At 36.0% G+C, this 18672-nt stretch overlaps 1 protein-coding gene across 12 annotated transcripts in view; it reads right to left on the reverse strand.

Annotated features, from left to right (window-relative positions):
* Positions 1 to 18672, reverse strand: part of dysf (dysferlin, limb girdle muscular dystrophy 2B (autosomal recessive)) — a 106400-nt gene that overhangs the window by 45039 nt on the left and 42689 nt on the right. For 11 of the 12 annotated variants that reach the window (XM_048184017.1, XM_048184010.1, XM_048184019.1 and 8 more), the window contains 9 exons: positions 16817 to 16998; positions 14056 to 14196; positions 11944 to 11973; positions 11397 to 11432; positions 11234 to 11275; positions 2922 to 3023; positions 2166 to 2327; positions 1295 to 1460; positions 1063 to 1136 (listed from right to left, as the gene is read on the reverse strand). In XM_048184017.1, the coding sequence (XP_048039974.1) occupies positions 1063 to 1136; positions 1295 to 1460; positions 2166 to 2327; positions 2922 to 3023; positions 11234 to 11275; positions 11397 to 11432; positions 11944 to 11973; positions 14056 to 14196; positions 16817 to 16998 (935 nt within the window). The remainder of the gene's footprint in view (positions 1 to 1062; positions 1137 to 1294; positions 1461 to 2165; positions 2328 to 2921; positions 3024 to 11233; positions 11276 to 11396; positions 11433 to 11943; positions 11974 to 14055; positions 14197 to 16816; positions 16999 to 18672) is intronic. The other variant, XM_048184012.1, reaches the window with a different exon arrangement.

The raw sequence follows: 18672 nt of genomic DNA on the forward strand, positions 1-18672 counted from the left end.
TTTTTTATGTTGTTTTTATTTATTTTTTGGGAGTATTTTTAGGTCGTAGTTATGAGAGGGAATTGATGACAGCTCGAGGAGGCGTCATTAAAGTTGGCTCTCTTTTCTCAGAAAGCGAAGCGTGTCATTGTCTCAAGATGGTGTGAACCTTCATCATACATGCTAGCGCCAAACAGTATTCCATCATGTTACTGAATTCATGATTTCATCACACACCCACCCCCAATTATGCCGTAAGTTGACTAACATGGCACCATAGCAACATTACAAGGCTAGTTTGGCCAAAGTTTTACATCTCATCTTGAAATCACAGTCTAAAAGGAAATTCAAGTAATAGATTTCGAACTAGATTTAGTAACAGCACTATAACTTTTTAGCCTTTAGCCTTCCACTAGTCACTTTCTACAGAAGCCTTGCTTTCTTGGTGCCACAGACACTGTGTCCCTCTGGGGCAATGGCGTAACCCAGACTCTATAATGAACAGGATGTGATTGCCATGTTTCACAACTAAAATCACACTTAAATTCCACCAATAAAGGCATGGAGAAAACTACCCCTAGAAGACCTTATAAAGTGGCAGCGCCATGACAGCATACCTCATACACTAACAAGGCTCTAAAGGAAACCTGGAGAGACCCAAGCTATGTGACCAATGAGCTACTGACTAACAGCCAAGAGGACTAACATTATAACAGACAACAACAACAAAAAGTGTATTCATAGCTATAAAGCAATGGTTCTCAATGTTTTGACTGCATTGTCCACAACAATATTTAAAGGCTCCATAACTTTTCCAGTTGTTCATGATTTACTGGATAAAGATTTAGGATAAAGATTTTTAAGTGTATGCGATAAAATATTTCAGAGCTTGGCAAAACTAGAAAAATGTATAATCATAAAATGTACAAAAAGGCCCCCCTGGTTGATAATGACTGCTATAAAATCATTCTTCCAAAGAGCATTTCTGAGGAAGTTTCTGAAGAGATCTGGATAGAGCACTAAATGTCAAAGAAAAAGAAGGAAATATTGCAGGTAATTAGTGCAGTAAAAGACAGATCATACCTGTCCAGGAATGAGAGGCTCCTTATCATCGATATCAATCAGAACTTCATCTCTAGGGGTCTGAGCAATTGCCTCTGTTGATGAAAATATACCATAAATACTGTAAGCATAAAGTATAAAGTTTCATCAATGGAACCAAGGATCAAGAAAATCATATAATTCTTGCATTTTTTTTTTTTTTTTTTTTTAAGTTGGTTCACAGTAAGAACCGGTTCTCATATCCAACCCTCACCAAATTCCTCTTCGGTAGGATCTCTCTCCAGGCTCTCTGGCTGACAGCGAAAATCATTCAGTGAGTGGACTGTGCACTGGCCCACCACAGGCTTCCTGCCGAACTGTCGGTTGTCTATAACCTTGATCACCAATGGGGGCATATAGAGCTCTTCCTTGGGCAGTCGCTAGAGTGTAGGAGAGATTACACAAGGGCAGAGATGTGAACAAAAAGAGATGCAAGACTTCCAAACTTTTAACTCGTAACATAATGACTTGTTTATTTCTCTATTTCAGTTGTTATTCCAAAGAACCTTCCTCTCTCTCTCCTCTCATCCTCTGTGAAAGTATTTCACACCCTAAACTGAGTCAAACATGACATGGTATGGCACAGGACTGACCACGACTGACAGTGCAAATAACTTTCCCAGTCATTCAGCATTCTTTCCATGCGATGCCTCCCAATCTTAGATGAGTATTGGAACGGAATCCAGACTATCTTACGTTTTAGAATTAAGAACTGACGCTCATTGCTGGGGAACATTGTTACTGTGCCAGTCATCACTCAAGAAACATCCACCATGTGAAGGACACCATGACCACATTGTATATAAGTTTGTCACAACTGGTTAGCAGCATGCTGTAACGAAAAAATGTGATACCTTAACTGGATTTCTACATGAAGAATCTATGAGAATCTCTGAAGAGGACTCAGCCAAAGGTCAAGTGTATTTACTATTAACCTTTGATAGTTACAATAGATGTGTTATTTTTGTATTCATCCTTGATGAAAGCACATTCAAGCTGAATCTTAATTAAGTATTACCTAATTGTACCTGCTTTATTTCAACAAAATTATGCAGATAACTGACAAATCAAGATCAAAAGCTTACAACATCAATGAAGAGGGTGTTGACGTCAAAGTTAGGGTTCTTCTTAGAATTTCGAATGACGCACGACTGAACCACATATGCTCCACATTCCACCTGAAGGCTGGGAGATGTCACACTGGCCAGCTGGAAACTCTTCAGGTTACGCAAACCCCATGCCAGTATCTAAGGGTTTAAAGGTTAAAAGGTTGTCACATCAGGTGCAATGGTAATATGGCAATGGCAGTAATCATAAAATTTAAAACAGCATTGTCAGTGCAAGGTTCAAATCAAGACTATACAGTGCTAGAAGTTGGCCAGAGGAGAACTGGGCCCCTGACGGAGCCTGTATGGACTTTGGGTTCCGTGCCACTGTCGCCTCTGGCTTGCTTAGTTGGGGACATTTAATATTCAACAATATTATTGATTTGACTGCACTGACACTATTGGATGAGAACTCAACTTAGCTGGATGATGACATCACTGTTTTCTGCAGAGCTGCTTTATAGATGAAATGAACTAATTTAATAATTGATTCTCTTTACAACAGAACTGAATCAACACTGAACTAACTTTAGCTGAACAATGACACTGCTTATTTAAGAGCTGCGAGCTGCACAGCCGAAATGAACTCTGTTTGCATCATTGATTCAATTCCTGTTATCACTGTAAAGCTGCTTTGAAACCATCTGTATTGTATAAAGTCTCTATAAATAAAGATGACTTGACTGTGTTTTTAAACTGTGTAAATGGATAACTGAGGTTAGGTTTTGGGCCCACCTCAATAGCAGTGCGCTGTAGGACAGGTTTTATCCCCTGTGGCACCATGTAGACATTGGGTTCCCTCTGTGGTGGTGGATAGGGCAAATCAGAGTCCTCTGACTAACAATAAAGAGCAAAACATAATAGGAAAAGTCAAAAAGGATTAGGGTTGTTATCGTTAACTAAAACGATTAAAATAAAATAAAATAAAATAAAATAAAATAAAATAAAATAAAATAAAATTAAAAATATTAGACAACATTCTGAAGTGTTCCCTTGGCAACTAACTGAAATAAGTTTAAGTTAAAGCACTAAAATAAAAATAAAATCTAAAATAAATGAAAATGAAAATAAAGTAATAATAACTTAGACAGTAATGTTTAAAAAAAAAATGGCAAAAGCACATAACTAAAATTAAAATAAGTAAATGATCATTAAAATTAATGAAAAATTATATAAAAATAAAAGCTAATTAAAATATTAATAAAAACTGTAATAGAATGTAAATAACACTAAAAAACACGTAAGGATAAGGATATTCTATACATATAAGTAACATATATATATATATATATATATATATAACTATATACATATAACTATATAAGTATACACATACAGTATATACTGCATACTATATGTAAGGAATAATTGATGATGGGCCATTGAATTATTAGAAAATAATGCACACCCGAGGTGGTAATGTGGCCACGACGTGAAGCATCTGAAAGCGTCTCTCTCTCTCTCTCTCTCTCTCTCTTTTACGTTTGAAAGAAAGAGAGAGAGCGGGAGAAAGTATGCACTTTCAGGACACAATAATTTGTCGTTTTTATCCTATTGTTTACTATATTTATTTACTTGGTCGGTGTCATTGTGGGTTTTGTTTCTTTTGCGGTTGTAGGCTGAAGGCCTATTGAAATAACTGAAATCATTTGGCGAAGTGATATGGAACTGCAATGAGGTCAAGACCTGCCTAGAACTGCTTTAGCCGTGCATTTCCCTGAAATTAATTGCACACCTTAGAACGTTCGGCAACCAGTCAGATTCGAGCATTCATCAGCCTCATAGTATAAACGTATATAATATATGTATAATATATTTAAATAAATAAATATATATATATTCTCTTTTTAGTGCGAGGAAAGATGGCTGAAAATGCATTCATAGTTTCAAAATCCATGTTATCTTCACGTAATTGAAGGAGACAAAGAGTACATTTAGAGGGCTCAACTTCAGGAACACTGTTTCTATTTTTCTTTAGAAGTACATTTGCATGACGCACCCGAATTTGAAAATGGGTGTGAAAACAAACAAGAAATTGGTTACTAATAGCAGCAACAAAAAGTCAAACATCATAACTTCACTTGCCAATCAAAGTTAGCAATCATGCCACAATACACACACACACACACACCGATTAGCCAGGACTGCATTGAGCCAGTGCAATTGTCTGATGAATGGCACTACTGTTGAATACAATGGTGCTCTGTGCAAAGGAACCTTCAGAGATATGCTTCAGCCATGGAGAATTGTAATGTCTAACTTCATTAAGATGGATTTAAAAGAGCGCCATTAAAGTCAGCATGAAACAAAAGTTGTGATGCCTTTTTCTTCCCTATTGTGACGTACTGTATATCTGAGTGAACCAGCTTCACGAACAAGAAATGTAGGGCGGGACTTGATTTTGTCTATTGGAAATTGAATGGATCAATTGTGGTTTGCTATGATCTCATGTGAGTGACAGGTTGTCCTGCCCTCGCACCAGTAATCACGTCATCGCAGAAGAGACGTCATTGTGAGAGGGAGAGAAAGTTCATTTGATTAAAGATTATGCGGGCACATGATTTTTTTTTTAAATAATATTGTGCACAGATAAATCATTTATAATAAATGCTGCAATATTCCACAAAAAAGATTTGTAAATTTTGATTTCATGGTGACTTTAAAATGAAGCATTGATAATCTACTTGATAAATGAGAATGTTTCCTGACAGTTATGCAAACTCAACATACTCAAGTACGGAAGCCCTGAACCGCATGGTGAAAAAAAAAAAAAAAAATTGGTAGGGAGGAAAAAAAAAAATCGAAAAGTTATCTCGTTATTTCAACATAATAAGTCGTTATAACGACATAATATCTCGTTATTTCAACATAATAAGTCGTTATAACGACATAATATCTCGTTATTTCAACATAATAAGTCGTTATAACGACATAATATCTCGTTATTTCAAGATATTAAGTCGTTATAACGACATAATATCTCGTTATTTCAACATAATAAGTCGTTATAACGACATAATATCTCGTTATTTCAACATAATAAGTCGTTATAACGACATAATATCTCGTTATTTCAACATAATAAGTCGTTATAACGACATAATATCTCGTTATTTCAACATAATATCTCGTTATTTCAAGATATTAAGTCGTTATAACGACATAATATCTCGTTATAACGACATAATATCTCGTTATTTCAACATAATAAGTCGTTATAACGACATAATAAGTCGTTATTTCAACATAATAACTCTTTATTATCTATCAAGTATGATAAAGGACATTCCTGTGATAACGTCCCCAGTGGCGCAATTTTAAAATATTGGACTGCCAGTCTAGCTTTTACTGCGATCGCCGCGGTTTCGAATCCGCCTTTTGCCGAGTTCGTTCTTCTCTAGTTTCACTTCACATATCAAAAAAGGCATTTATTTTCAATAGAAATTAAAGCAATGTTATAAAAGTGCAAATAACCTGCCTAACGAGTGTTTAATAAAATTCAAAGTATTTATTGGGCAGGATTAGCAGCATGTTCGATATTACCCACTAGAGGGCAGAATAAGACAGGGAATCAATTAAACAGCGCAATAGTTATGTTGAACTACTGTTACAATTTGGTGCTCCAAAATCCCAGAGGTTTATCATGGGAATTTGCGTTCATCCCAGGCTAACCTTTATTGAGGTTAAATTTATTAGACCATAAATTTATTAGACATCCTATTTATACTAAATGACAATAGCAGCATTTTCACGATATGCTATTTATACTAGGTGAAAATAGCGATATATTCTATTGACACCATGTAAAAGTAGCCTATCAGTTCTTTGCAAGAAGTGTAAATAGTATTTAGATGCTGTAGGCTGGTATTGGCAGATTTGTACCTCAGTATTTTTGTACAGGATGCAATAATATCATATAGAGTGATTATATTTATTAAAATTATTAAATGGATGCTGCATTATTGGGAGAAAAAAAACCCTCCACTTTCCACCAACCCTACTCAATGAACACTTTTAATATTATTAAACACTTGTTCACATTTTATTTCCACTTTTTGAACATTATTTTCATTTTATTGAAAATGTATATGATGAGAAAATAGGAGTGAGCTCTATTATTGGGTGAGCTCTGCAAAATGCTGATTCGACCCTGCGATCGCTGTAAAAGCCAAAATCTGAAACCCTACATGCTATTGTTACGCCACTGAATACATCGAATTACAACTGTCCCTTTTTAAACTTCAGTGGCCCAACCAGACATTGGAACTATACTGTAAAGAGTGTTTGTCAACAAGGGACGCTATTTGCACTTACTGTAAATAGACACTCTGTGTCCTATTATTTCAATATATTAGCACCTATTTTGATTTTCATATCTTTAGAAAATATTACAAAGCAGTTTGTTTGCAAGCCCAGAATAATAATTAAAAAAAAACGTAAAAAACGTTTTTGGCCCCTGGACTAGTGCATCTCTATGTTTTATTATAGTTCAAATCAGATTGGACACCGGGCTGTAAGTTTGACACCCCTGACATTTGCACTGTAAATTGTTTTATTTACTATGGTCTAATAAATTTAACCTCAATGAAGGTTAGCCTGGGATGAACGTAAATTCCCATGATAAACCTCTGGGATTTTGGAGCACCAAATTGTAACAGTAGTTCAACATAACTATTGCGCTGTTTAATTGATTGCCTGTCTTATTCTGCCCTCTAGTGGGTAATATCGAACATGCTGCTAACCCTGCCCAATAAATACTTTGAATGTTATTAAACACTCGTTAGGCAGGTTATTTGCACTTTTATAACATTGTTTTAATTTTTATTGAAAACAAATGCCTTTTTTGAAATGTGATGTGAAACTAGAGAAGAACGAACTCGGCAAAAGGCGGATTCGAAACCGCGGCGATCGCAGTAAAAGCTTGACTGGTGGTTCAATACTTTAGCGTTGCGCCACTGGGGATGTTGATAGATGAATCTCCTTTATCATACTTGATAGATAATGAAGAGTTATTATGTTGAAATAACGACTTATTATGTTGAAATAACGAGATATTATGTCGTTATATCAAGATATTAAGTCGTTATTTCAACATAATATCTCGTTATTTCAACATAATAAGTCGTTATAACGACATAATATCTCGTTATTTCAACATAATAAGTCGTTATAACGACATAATATCTCGTTATTTCAACATAATAAGTCGTTATAACGACATAATATCTCGTTATTTCAAGATATTAAGTCGTTATAACGACATAATATCTCGTTATTTCAAGATATTAAGTCGTTATAACGACATAATATCTCGTTATTTCAACATAATATCTCGTTATAACGACATAATATCTCGTTATTTCAACATAATAAGTCGTTATAACGACATAATATCTCGTTATTTCAAGATATTAAGTCGTTATAACGACATAATATCTCGTTATTTCAAGATATTAAGTCGTTATAACGACATAATATCTCGTTATTTCAAGATATTAAGTCGTTATAACGACATAATATCTCGTTATTTCAACATAATATCTCGTTATAACGACATAATATCTCGTTATTTCAACATAATAAGTCGTTATAACGACATAATATCTCGTTATTTCAAGATATTAAGTCGTTATAACGACATAATATCTCGTTATTTCAACATAATATCTCGTTATAACGACATAATATCTCGTTATTTCAACATAATAAGTCGTTATAACGACATAATATCTCGTTATTTCAAGATATTAAGTCGTTATAACGACATAATATCTCGTTATTTCAACATAAGTCGTTATTTCAACATAATAACTCTTCATTATCTATCAAGTATGATAAAGGACGTAACTTATCAACGTCCCTAGTGGCGCAATGCTAAAGTATTGAACCGCCAGTCTAGCTTTTACTGCGATCGCCGCGGTTTCGAATCCGCCTTTTGCCGAGTTCGTTCTTCTCTAGTTTCACATCACATATCAAAAAAGGCATTTATTTTCAATAAAAATTAAAACTATGTTATAAAAGTGCAAGTAACCTGTATAACGAGTGTTTAATAACATTAAAAGTATTTATTGGGCAGGGTTAGCAGCATGTTCGATATTACCCACTAGAGGGCAGAATAAGACAGGGAATCAATTAAAGAACGCAATAGTTATGTTGAACTACTGTTACAAGTTGGTGCTCCAAAAACCCAGAGGTTTATCATGGGAATTTGCGTTCATCCCAGGCTAACCTTTATTGAGGTTAAATTTATTAGACCATAGTAAATAAAACAATTTACAGTGCAAATGTCAGGGGTGTCAAACTTACAGCCCGGTGTCCAATCTGATTTGAACTATAATAAAACATAGAGATGCACTAGTCCAGGGGCCAAAAAACGTTTTTTACGTTTTTTTTTTAATTATTATTCTGGGCTTGCAAACAAACTGCTTTGTAATATTTTCTAAAGATATAAAAATCAAAATAGGTGCTAATATATTGAAATAATAGGACACGGAGTGTCTATTTACAGTAAGTGCAAATAGCGTCCCTTGTTGACAAACACTCTTTACAGTATAGCTCCAATGTCTGGTTGGGCCACTGAAGTTTAAAAAGGGACAGTTGTAATTCAATGTATTCAGTGGCGTAACAATAGCATGTAGGGTTTCAGATTTTGGCTTTACAGCGATCGCAGGGTCGAATCAGCATTTTGCAGAGCTCACCCAATAAAAGAGCTCACTCCTATTTTCTCATCATATACATTTTCAATAAAATGAAAATAATGTTCAAAAAGTGGAAATAAAATGTGAACAAGTGTTTAATAATATTAAAAGTGTTCATTGAGTAGGGTTGGTGGAAAGTGGAGGGGTTTTATTCTCCCAATAATGCAGCATCCATTTAATAATTTTAATAAATATAATCACTCTATATGATATTATTGCATCCTGTACAAAAATAGTGAGGTACAAATAGTATCTGCCAATACCAGCCTACAGCATCTAAATACTATTTACACTTCTTGCAAAGAACTGATAGGCTACTTTTACATGGTGTCAATAGAATATATCGCTATTTTCACCTAGTATAAATAGCATATCGTGAAAATGCTGCTATTGTCATTTAGTATAAATAGGATGTCTAATAAATTTATGGTCTAATAAATTTAACCTCAATAAAGGTTAGCCTGGGATGAACGCAAATTCCCATGATAAACCTCTGGGATTTTGGAGCACCAAATTGTAACAGTAGTTCAACATAACTATTGCGCTGTTTAATTGATTCCCTGTCTTATTCTGCCCTCTAGTGGGTAATATCGAACATGCTGCTAATCCTACCCAATAAATACTTTGAATTTTATTAAACACTCGTTAGGCAGGTTATTTGCACTTTTATAACATTGCTTTAATTTCTATTGAAAATAAATGCCTTTTTTGATATGTGAAGTGAAACTAGAGAAGAACGAACTCGGCAAAAGGCGGATTCGAACCGCGGCGATCGCAGTAAAAGCTAGACTGGCAGTCCAATATTTTAGCATTGCGCCACTGGGGACGTTATCACGGAAACGTCCTTTATCATACTTGATAGATAATAAAGAGTTATTATGTTGAAATAACGACTTATTATGTCGTTATAACGACTTATTATGTTGAAATAACGAGATATTATGTCGTTATAACGACTTAATATCTTGAAATAACGAGATATTATGTCGTTATAACGACTTATGTTGAAATAACGAGATATTATGTCGTTATAACGACTTATTATGTTGAAATAACGAGATATTATGTCGTTATAACGACTTAATATCTTGAAATAACGCGATATTATGTCGTTATAACGACTTATTATGTTGAAATAACGAGATAACTTTTCGATTTTTTTTTTCCTCCCTACCAAGTTTTTTTTTTTTTTTTTTTCACCATGCGGTTCAGGGCTTCCGTACACATTGCTTATTGACCAATATAACTTTTTTGTTTGTTTGTTTTAAAATTACTATATTGTAAATACTATGTTGTAATTTTTGCATGCCTTTTCCCCTTTTTTTACATTTAGATTACATTTTCTGCCATCTAACGCTAAATTTATGTAATATTACATATGTAATATTTACCAAAATTAATATTCATGATAAATATATTTGAATATCCATTTTTCATACTGTACATTATAATGCTGTAGCATTTCAAACAATTGATTTTAGTTTTTAATGTTTCATTTGTTTAGACAAAATATTACAGAATTTTAATATTGGTCATTTAATATAATTGCATTCTTAGATATTAATGATATCATGCAGTTATTTACAAAAAAACACGGACAGTAAGGTGGAGTACATAGGAAAAGGAAAAGTGCAAGACCATGAACCCTTGTTTTTAGAGCCATATTTCCCATATATTGCCAATGTTTTCATTTACTATTGGCGACACAAAGCACATGTGCTAGTCCAATGTGATTAAGTCTCTAGTGTGTTTGTATCTAATGAAGAGCGGTTATTATGCCGTCTAATAGCAGCATGTTAGTTCCACCATTAGCCCATCACTTTGTGTGTTTTTTTTTAGACGCCACTGCAGAACAATACAAATCTTTGTGCAGATGAAGTAGAATCCAGAAGATAGGAGAGCTGGGAATACAGACAGATCAGAAAGGGCTCTCAATTTCCAAGCCACCTCCCACAAGATCTTGTCCTTGGCAGGCCTCATAAAAATTGAGGAGGTGCGTAGAAGTACATTGAGTTCTGGAGGAATCTACCCACCAGGAATAATAATAAGAAAACAATCTAGATCTTAACACCCTATATCTACAGCCTAATGAAATCCAATGGGAATGACAATTTGGAGCTAACTAAACTGGTTCCAGCTTAGTATCTTCCATTTTGAGTTATGTTGTAACATCTGAAGAGACGTTTGGCTGCTATGGAGATCTGAAGGACTTTTGTAATCCTTCGTGTTTTTTTTTTTTTTTTGGTTTAATATGATGGAACCACATGCCCTGTGTTTTTTAAGTTTTTGAGTCAAAAGTTCCAGCTAAATAAAATGTGTTTGCGTATGCGTGTGCATGCTGAATTGTACCCATTGCTGTTGACTGTCAGAGAGGAACCCTGGAAGCACAAGCTTGAAGATGCCCAAAACAAACAGAGAGGGGAAAATGAACAAGAGAACAGGAAAGAGATGCTCTGGGACAACTGCAAGTAAGATTCATTGTCTATTCATTGAATCCTCTACCAACACTTACCTCATTCATGATATGTGAGGGTGGTATAATATCCCCCTGGGGAAAAAAAAAAAGAAAAATCAAATAAATAAAGTGTTACTGTGTGGGCATTTGTTTGTGTGTGTGTGTGGGTGGGTGGCTTGACTGTTCTCTAAGGGTTCACTTTAATTCAATTTCCCTTTGATTATCCCACTCTAACAGATGCCAGCTGGCCAGGTCTGGACTGGGTGGGGCCTCTGGCACTCATAAACTCCACTGGCATCTCCAATCAGTCTCCTGGCTGTCTGCATTGCCCAGACAGGGACATTTGCTTGAACTGAGAGCTGCCGAGCGGTGCCAGTCTCCAAACAGACAGGGCTAGTGAAACCGGTTCAGATACAGTGGTGTTTATGTAATTTACAGCAGCTCTATCCAATTACTCAGTCGTGCCTGACTGAGAGAACAGGGAGTAGCAGTAACTTGAAGGAGGATAGGAAGTGTGTGTGTGTGTGTGTGTGCGCAATTTTTTTTATAGAAGACAGAAAAAATGACAAAAAAAAAACAAAGGGCTTAAAGAAATATGACTAACCTCTTGACCTGGGATGTGATGAACTGCAGGCTGTGAAGAAATAAAAAAAAAGAACACAAATTAATACATTATTTCAACACACATCAATGTGTACACAGATGTACTATAAAAACAGAGAGCGGTTTTGAATTTTAAATCATATGTTGCCAGATGCTATGCATACAAATACAACTGTGTGGGTGAAGGAGCCACTAAACTTCCTCTGTGGTGCTGGAGAAGCTGTGATATGTGCCATGTAAACACTTGTGGGTTAAACTCATAACAAAAGCATCTCTTTCAACAGAGATGCTGCAGACAACAGCTGTGCTAGATACAGTGCTCAGTGTCAATGAGTACACCCCCCTTTGAAAAGTAACATTTTAAACAATATCTCAATGAACATAAAAACAATTTCTTCAAGTTTTACATAACATCTGTTTAACTTATAACATGAAAGTAAGGTTAATAATATAATTTTGAGAACAAAATTTTCAGTTTTATTCAAATAAGGGTGATGCAAAAATGAGTACACCCCACTGAAAGTCTCTGGAGCAAAGCTAAATTTTAGACTACAAATGTCTAATTTAACAAGAATTCAACCACAGATGAGTCTAATTATTCATTACACAGGTGTCCAGCAGACAGTTGACTATAAAAAAGTGTTAAAACCCCTTTCCCATTTCATGCTGTCAGCAATGGCACCACATGGAAGAGAAATGTCACAAGACCTGAGAAAGAAAATAATTTCTTTACACCAGAAAGGTGAAGGCTACAAGAAGATCAGCAAAGCTTTACTTATCAGTCAGAATAATGTAGCAAAAGTGGTATAAAAATGTAAAAAAGATGGAACTGCAACCATCTCACAGAGACGTCCACGTCGTCCACGGAAGTTAACACCTCGACAGGAGCGTCTTCTGATGAGAAGGGTTGAAGAAAATCGGCATGCAAGTTCACTGCAGTTATCTAAAGAAGTAGAAAGCCAAACTGAAGTGACTATTTCCCATGACACAATACGGCGTACACTGCAGAGGAATGGCATGCATGGGTGCCGTCCACGAAAGAAGCCTCTCCTAAAGCCCAGGCACAAAAAAGCCCGTCTAGAGTTTGCCAGGGCCCATGATGACAAAGACTACTGGGACTCTATACTCTGGAGTGATGAGACCAAGATAGACGTTTTTGGAACTGATGGCTTCAAAACTGTATGGCGTTACAAAAGTGAGGAATACAAAGAAAATGCATGGTGCCTACAGTGAAACATGGTGGTGGCAGTGTCCTTATGTGGGGCTGCATGAGTGCTGCTGGTGTCGGGGAGCTGCATTTCATTGATGGCTTCATGAATTCACAGATGTACTGCTCTATACTGAAAGAGAAGATGCTACCATCACTCCGTGCCCTTGGTCGTCGAGCACTTTTCCAACATGACAATGATCCTAAACACACATCTAAAGCCACTGTTGGATTTCTGAAGAAGAACAGGGTGAAAGTGATTCAGTGGCTCCTGATCTGAACCCAATCTAACACCGATGGGGAATCCTGAAGAGAAAAGTTGAGCATCACTCTCCATCCAGCATCCAGTCTCTAAAAGAGGTCAATCTTGAAGAATGGAAAAAGATAGACGTTGCAAAATGTCGCCAGCTTCTTCATTCCATGCCTAGAAGACTTGGTGCTGTCATTAAAAATCATGGAGGCCATACAAAGTACTAGATGTAGTAGTTTTTGTTGTGGGGTGTACTCATTTTTGCATCACCCTAATTTGAGTAAAAATGTGTAATCTAAGTTATATTATTAACCTTACTTTCATGTTATAAGTTAAACAGATGTTATATTAAACTTAGTCTTGTCAACATTTTGGAAATAGTTTTTGTGTTCATTGAGATATTGTTTAAAATGTTACTTTTCAAAGGGGGTGTACTTATTTACGCTGAGCACTGTATGTCTAGAGGACGCAAAGAATCCCACAGAATCATCATTATTATGATGGATGGTGACCTTTATGGCCTCATATTATGGTATCATCCCTGTGGACAAGGACAAGGAGCACTGAAAATTGGAAAATGAAGGCCAATGATGCCAATTACAGTATCACAACTGATGGTAATGACTATGAATGATAATCATTGAGATAACTCTTACTTTTTCTCTACGAATAAGCTCGAAAGCAGCAAGCAGTTCTCCAGCAGCCTTCCCAGCTTTCTGGATGGGATACCAGGCGAGGCGAGGGGAAGACACCATTGAAGGCTGGCAAACACAGCGGCCCATAAACTCATCAGAACCCTGAAGAGGTCAAATAACTTGTCAAGCATTTTCTGTTTCAAGACCAGGTTAACAGGAGGATACTATGACGTTCCTGGGAAAAACTAAACACAGCAAAGCTTGTGAAAGTTTGTCAGGTTCAGGCTAGGTTTGAAACACTCAAGAGTTTTGTTTGAGACGTTTGGTAGCAAGCAAACTTGATATTCATAACTGCCTTAGCTTTCTGTCTGTGAAATAATCATTTAACATTATTTTAATTAATGTTTCCAGTGTTAGGCTATGGCTTAGGCTGATACTGTGGTATCATTAACCTGTCCCTAAATGGCATATAAAACAAAATGAATTTTGCAATGTGTATATTCTGTTTTGGTTTGGTTCTGTTGTTTCTGTTTTCCTGTGTCACTGATAGTTGACCTATGCTATGTTCAGAATCACCCCCTATACTCTCATTCACTATTCCCTACATTAGTCCATTAATATAGTCTACTTGAAGAAGTGATTGAAAACGTAAATTCAGACACTGAGAGCAGCGGAAGGGTTGTCGCTTTTGCATAGTTTAATAATCATTTGAAACTTAGCAAACCGGCAGCTCCAGTAGTAATGGAAAGATTTATCTTGAACTCTGTCATGGAAACTAGTAGGGCTGGGACAATAAATTGCTTCTCGATACAATGAATCTGGATCAATCCTGATATTTTCTCTCTCGAATCGATTCTGAGCTTAGCTTTAACAGCAGATGGCGCTCTAAGCTAGTTTTTAACCAGACACTCAAATGTTCACGAAGAAGAATGCTGTTCGGCCAAGTCATGTAAGTGGTTAAATATACTTGCACCTTGGCTCAGAATGCTTTTATGATGCGATATTAATGTAAACACAGCCTACTGTGAACACCCTTGTAATTTGCTTCAACCTTTTCGAACTTTATGAATGATTACTTTAGGTTTAAGTGGTGTGTGTAAAGGAACCCGAGCAAGCAAAGTACGGGAGTTTCTAAAGCATGTAGTGCCATCTGCTGTTAAAAACTAAGCTCAAAATCGACTCGAGAGATCGTGATACATCAGAATATATCATAATCACTCCAGATTCTTTGTATCGCGAATCGAGAATCAATGTATTGTCCCAGCCCTAGAAACTAGCACGTATAAACCTTAATTAAACAATTTAATTATCAAGTAAAAATGAATTTATACCTGTATGATATTACACTGTAGCCACATTGGCAAGTGGATGGATGGAAGATTCAGTTGCGGGAGCCATCTTCTGGTCAGACGCAGGAATTAATTCAGTGCTCAGCACGACTCTCACAGTGCATTATGGGTAACACTCATTATTGCGATGCATTGTGGGATTGAATGAGTGCACTTGGTAATGTCCACTATGGTTTCGTGCCCTATTTAAGGGTATAAGGGGTGATTTTGGACACAGCCCTAGTTTCCTCTTGTGTCACCTGTTGTTCATTTAGGGGCTATTTACACGACACCATTTTCAACTAAAAACATAAAACTTTTAATGCGGTGTGGCAGTTCATTTACACGACAATGGTATTTTGGGTGCCTGAAAACGCAAGCTTTTGAAAACGGGTTTCAAAGTGCACATTTTTGAAAACGGTCTCTGTGTAAATAACAAAAACACGAACCTGTTGAACGATGACATTATGTACATACATATTAAATGTTCAGTCTATGGTGTTTCATCGCCATCTAATGGCGTTATTAGTCGTTTTCGCGGATCCGTGTGAATGGGGATCATTTTGACAATGGTGTCGTCTGTACGCAGAAAACTCATAGGAAAAACTTCTCCATTTTAAGCATATTGTTGTCGTGTAAACGTACCCTTAGTCCCCTCGTTTGCCTCTGAGTATTAAGAGCCCTCAATTTGTTCAGTTCTTTGTTTTGTGTTTTTTATGCTGCCACGTATTTGCTATATTCTTCTTCTTTGTGGATTATCTTCTTTGTTTTTCTTTAATAAAAGTGCTGCAATTCCTCCTTTTGCCTGACCACACCATGACAGATTTATTATTATTTTAAAATATATTATTCATTTTAATTTTAAAGTTTAGTAATTTTGTTATGTGCTTCATTGTAGATCATTTTTTAAAATATTTCTATTTAGCTTTAATGTATTTTTATTTCATTACTTATTTTATTTCAGTTAGTTGCCCAGACAACATTTCATATTTTTGTTTTAGATATTCATGTAATATTTAAATTGTATTTTATTTTGAATTTTTTTATTTTTTTTATTTTAAAAAGCAACTTTTTAATAACTAAAATAATTTTAGTTAACAATAACAGTACTGGTATAAGAAGTCCAATTTATGATACCAGCATTGTCAGATTTTAATAATTCAATTTAAAATACATAATTGAAAATACATTTGTCAAACAGTTACATGGATTTCTGTCTTTTCTCATTCAAGTAGATAAGAGCTGTACTTGCTTGGCGTTATGAATATGACTTCCTATAAAGGAACTTTGGTCAGATAATCTCTGCCTTACAAAGTTGGTGGTTCTCAACCTGAATAAGCTGTAAATTGGACCAGACTTCATGTCACTAGTCAAAAGTCTGGCTATGCAAGACAAATTTGACATGAAACACACCCACTTATAAAATAACACATACCAACACAATGAAAACTCACATAGGTGTCCTGATCGTACAGCTCCACCACAATGTGTGGAGGGCTCTTCTCAGTCACTTGGCAGTCTCCAAATATTTCCACTTCGTAGAAGATGAGGGTCTGGTCCCAGGTGGGATTGAGTGTGTTCCGAACAGTCACCGTCTTCTGACTCTGATGCAGGAAGGACACAATGGCATAGGGATCTAATCAAAGAGTCAAAGATCAAAGGTCACTGAACTGCATCGCATTTTCATGTCAAGATGAGTGAGGCATGAGTTGCAAGTTCACATTGAGAGGGAATAGCATAGGTAATCTGCATTTGTATATTGTCAAAAATTAGATCTAAACTGTCAAGTGAAATGAGAAAGACTTTGTCAGGTCAGACGGAGGTTATTGCCACGTAGATGGGTAAATGCAATGGAAAGAACTGCATCAAGAGTTGGGAAAGATGTGCAGCCATCAACTCATTGAAGTCTGTTTGCCATCAAGACCGAGGCAGTGCTTCGGTACGTTCTCCTCAGAACCAGACTTTCAATGCATCAGTAAACATAATAAACACAAGCATTTCTGTTTTTATTTTGTTCTGTAATAAGGGTGACTTTGCCAAGAATATAACATCAATTATGGAAGTGAAAAGAACCAGAGATACCCTGAGTTATGGTGCAGGGAGTGAGAGACCATTTTTGAACTTTAGTAGGTCTATGTAATGTCTGAAAGATGATGTGTGGTTGTGAGACAGAGAAAGGGGGAAAAAAGTGAGCGAGTTAGCGAAAGCATGTGCATGTGTGAGTGTTTATGTATTTAAGCGAGTGTTTTAAACAGATAGTTCATCCAAAAATAAAGAATTATGTCATTGTCATTCCAAATCTCTATGTAGTTAGGTTCAAATTTCAATTTTTTGTCAAATAGGCATGCGTGACATGTCTTGAGAAGCCAAATTTCAATTTGAATGCAAGCCCAAATTCAAATTTGTGAGTTTTGTCAAAACAGGAATTTGACCCAAGCTTTAATATTATTTAAAGAACACTAGGAACATAGTGCACAAGTAGTATAGATTACTTTTTTGTCCTTTCTGGAGCATGACAACTGTGGTCACTATGAACTGTCACTGAAAACAGCAAAGTGTACATTCTTCCAGATTTCTCTGCATCATGAGTTTTAATGACATGAGGGTGAGAAAATAATGGCATAGTTTTTGGTTTTAGTAAACTATTCCTTTAAAATGCACAAAATCCAAGCATTTGTATTTGTGTGTGTGTGTGCACGTGCGTTTTTGTACCATCAGGACACAAATTTGTATAATGACATGGGTATGACATAGGTATTACAAGGAGAGGGTGACTTATGAGAACATTACCCCATGTCCCCATTTTTCAAAAGGCTTATAAATCATACAGAATGAGTTTTTTTTTTTTTTTTTTTTTTTTGAGAAAGTAAAAATGTGCAGTTTTCTGTGATGGGTAGGTTTAGGGGTAGGGTTGGTGTAGGGTGATAGAAAATACAGTTTGTACAGTATAAAAACCATTACATCTATGGAATGTCCCCACAATTCACAAAAACAAACGTGTGTGTGTGTGTGTGTGTGTGTGTGTGTGTGTGTGTGTGTGTGTGTGTGTGTGTGTGTGCATGTGTTTAGAAAAATAATACAGTGACATCAACTACTTAGGAATGCCAGAGATTGGAGGGACAGTCAAAGTTTATTATTTCAGTCGACGTAAAGCAGCCTCAGTGGGATAGTTTCACTTGGGAGGGAGAAACAGACACTTTTCCCAGCTCTTATTAAACTAGCCCAGTTACACACATACACACAACTTCCCACTTCCCACAAACACAGTGGCTCAAATAAACAAAGGGATAAACAAGCTATGGGGAGCGTG

This window comes from Megalobrama amblycephala, linkage group LG3 (assembly GCF_018812025.1).
Source record: "Megalobrama amblycephala isolate DHTTF-2021 linkage group LG3, ASM1881202v1, whole genome shotgun sequence".
NCBI classification, from domain to species: Eukaryota; Metazoa; Chordata; class Actinopteri; order Cypriniformes; family Xenocyprididae; genus Megalobrama; species Megalobrama amblycephala.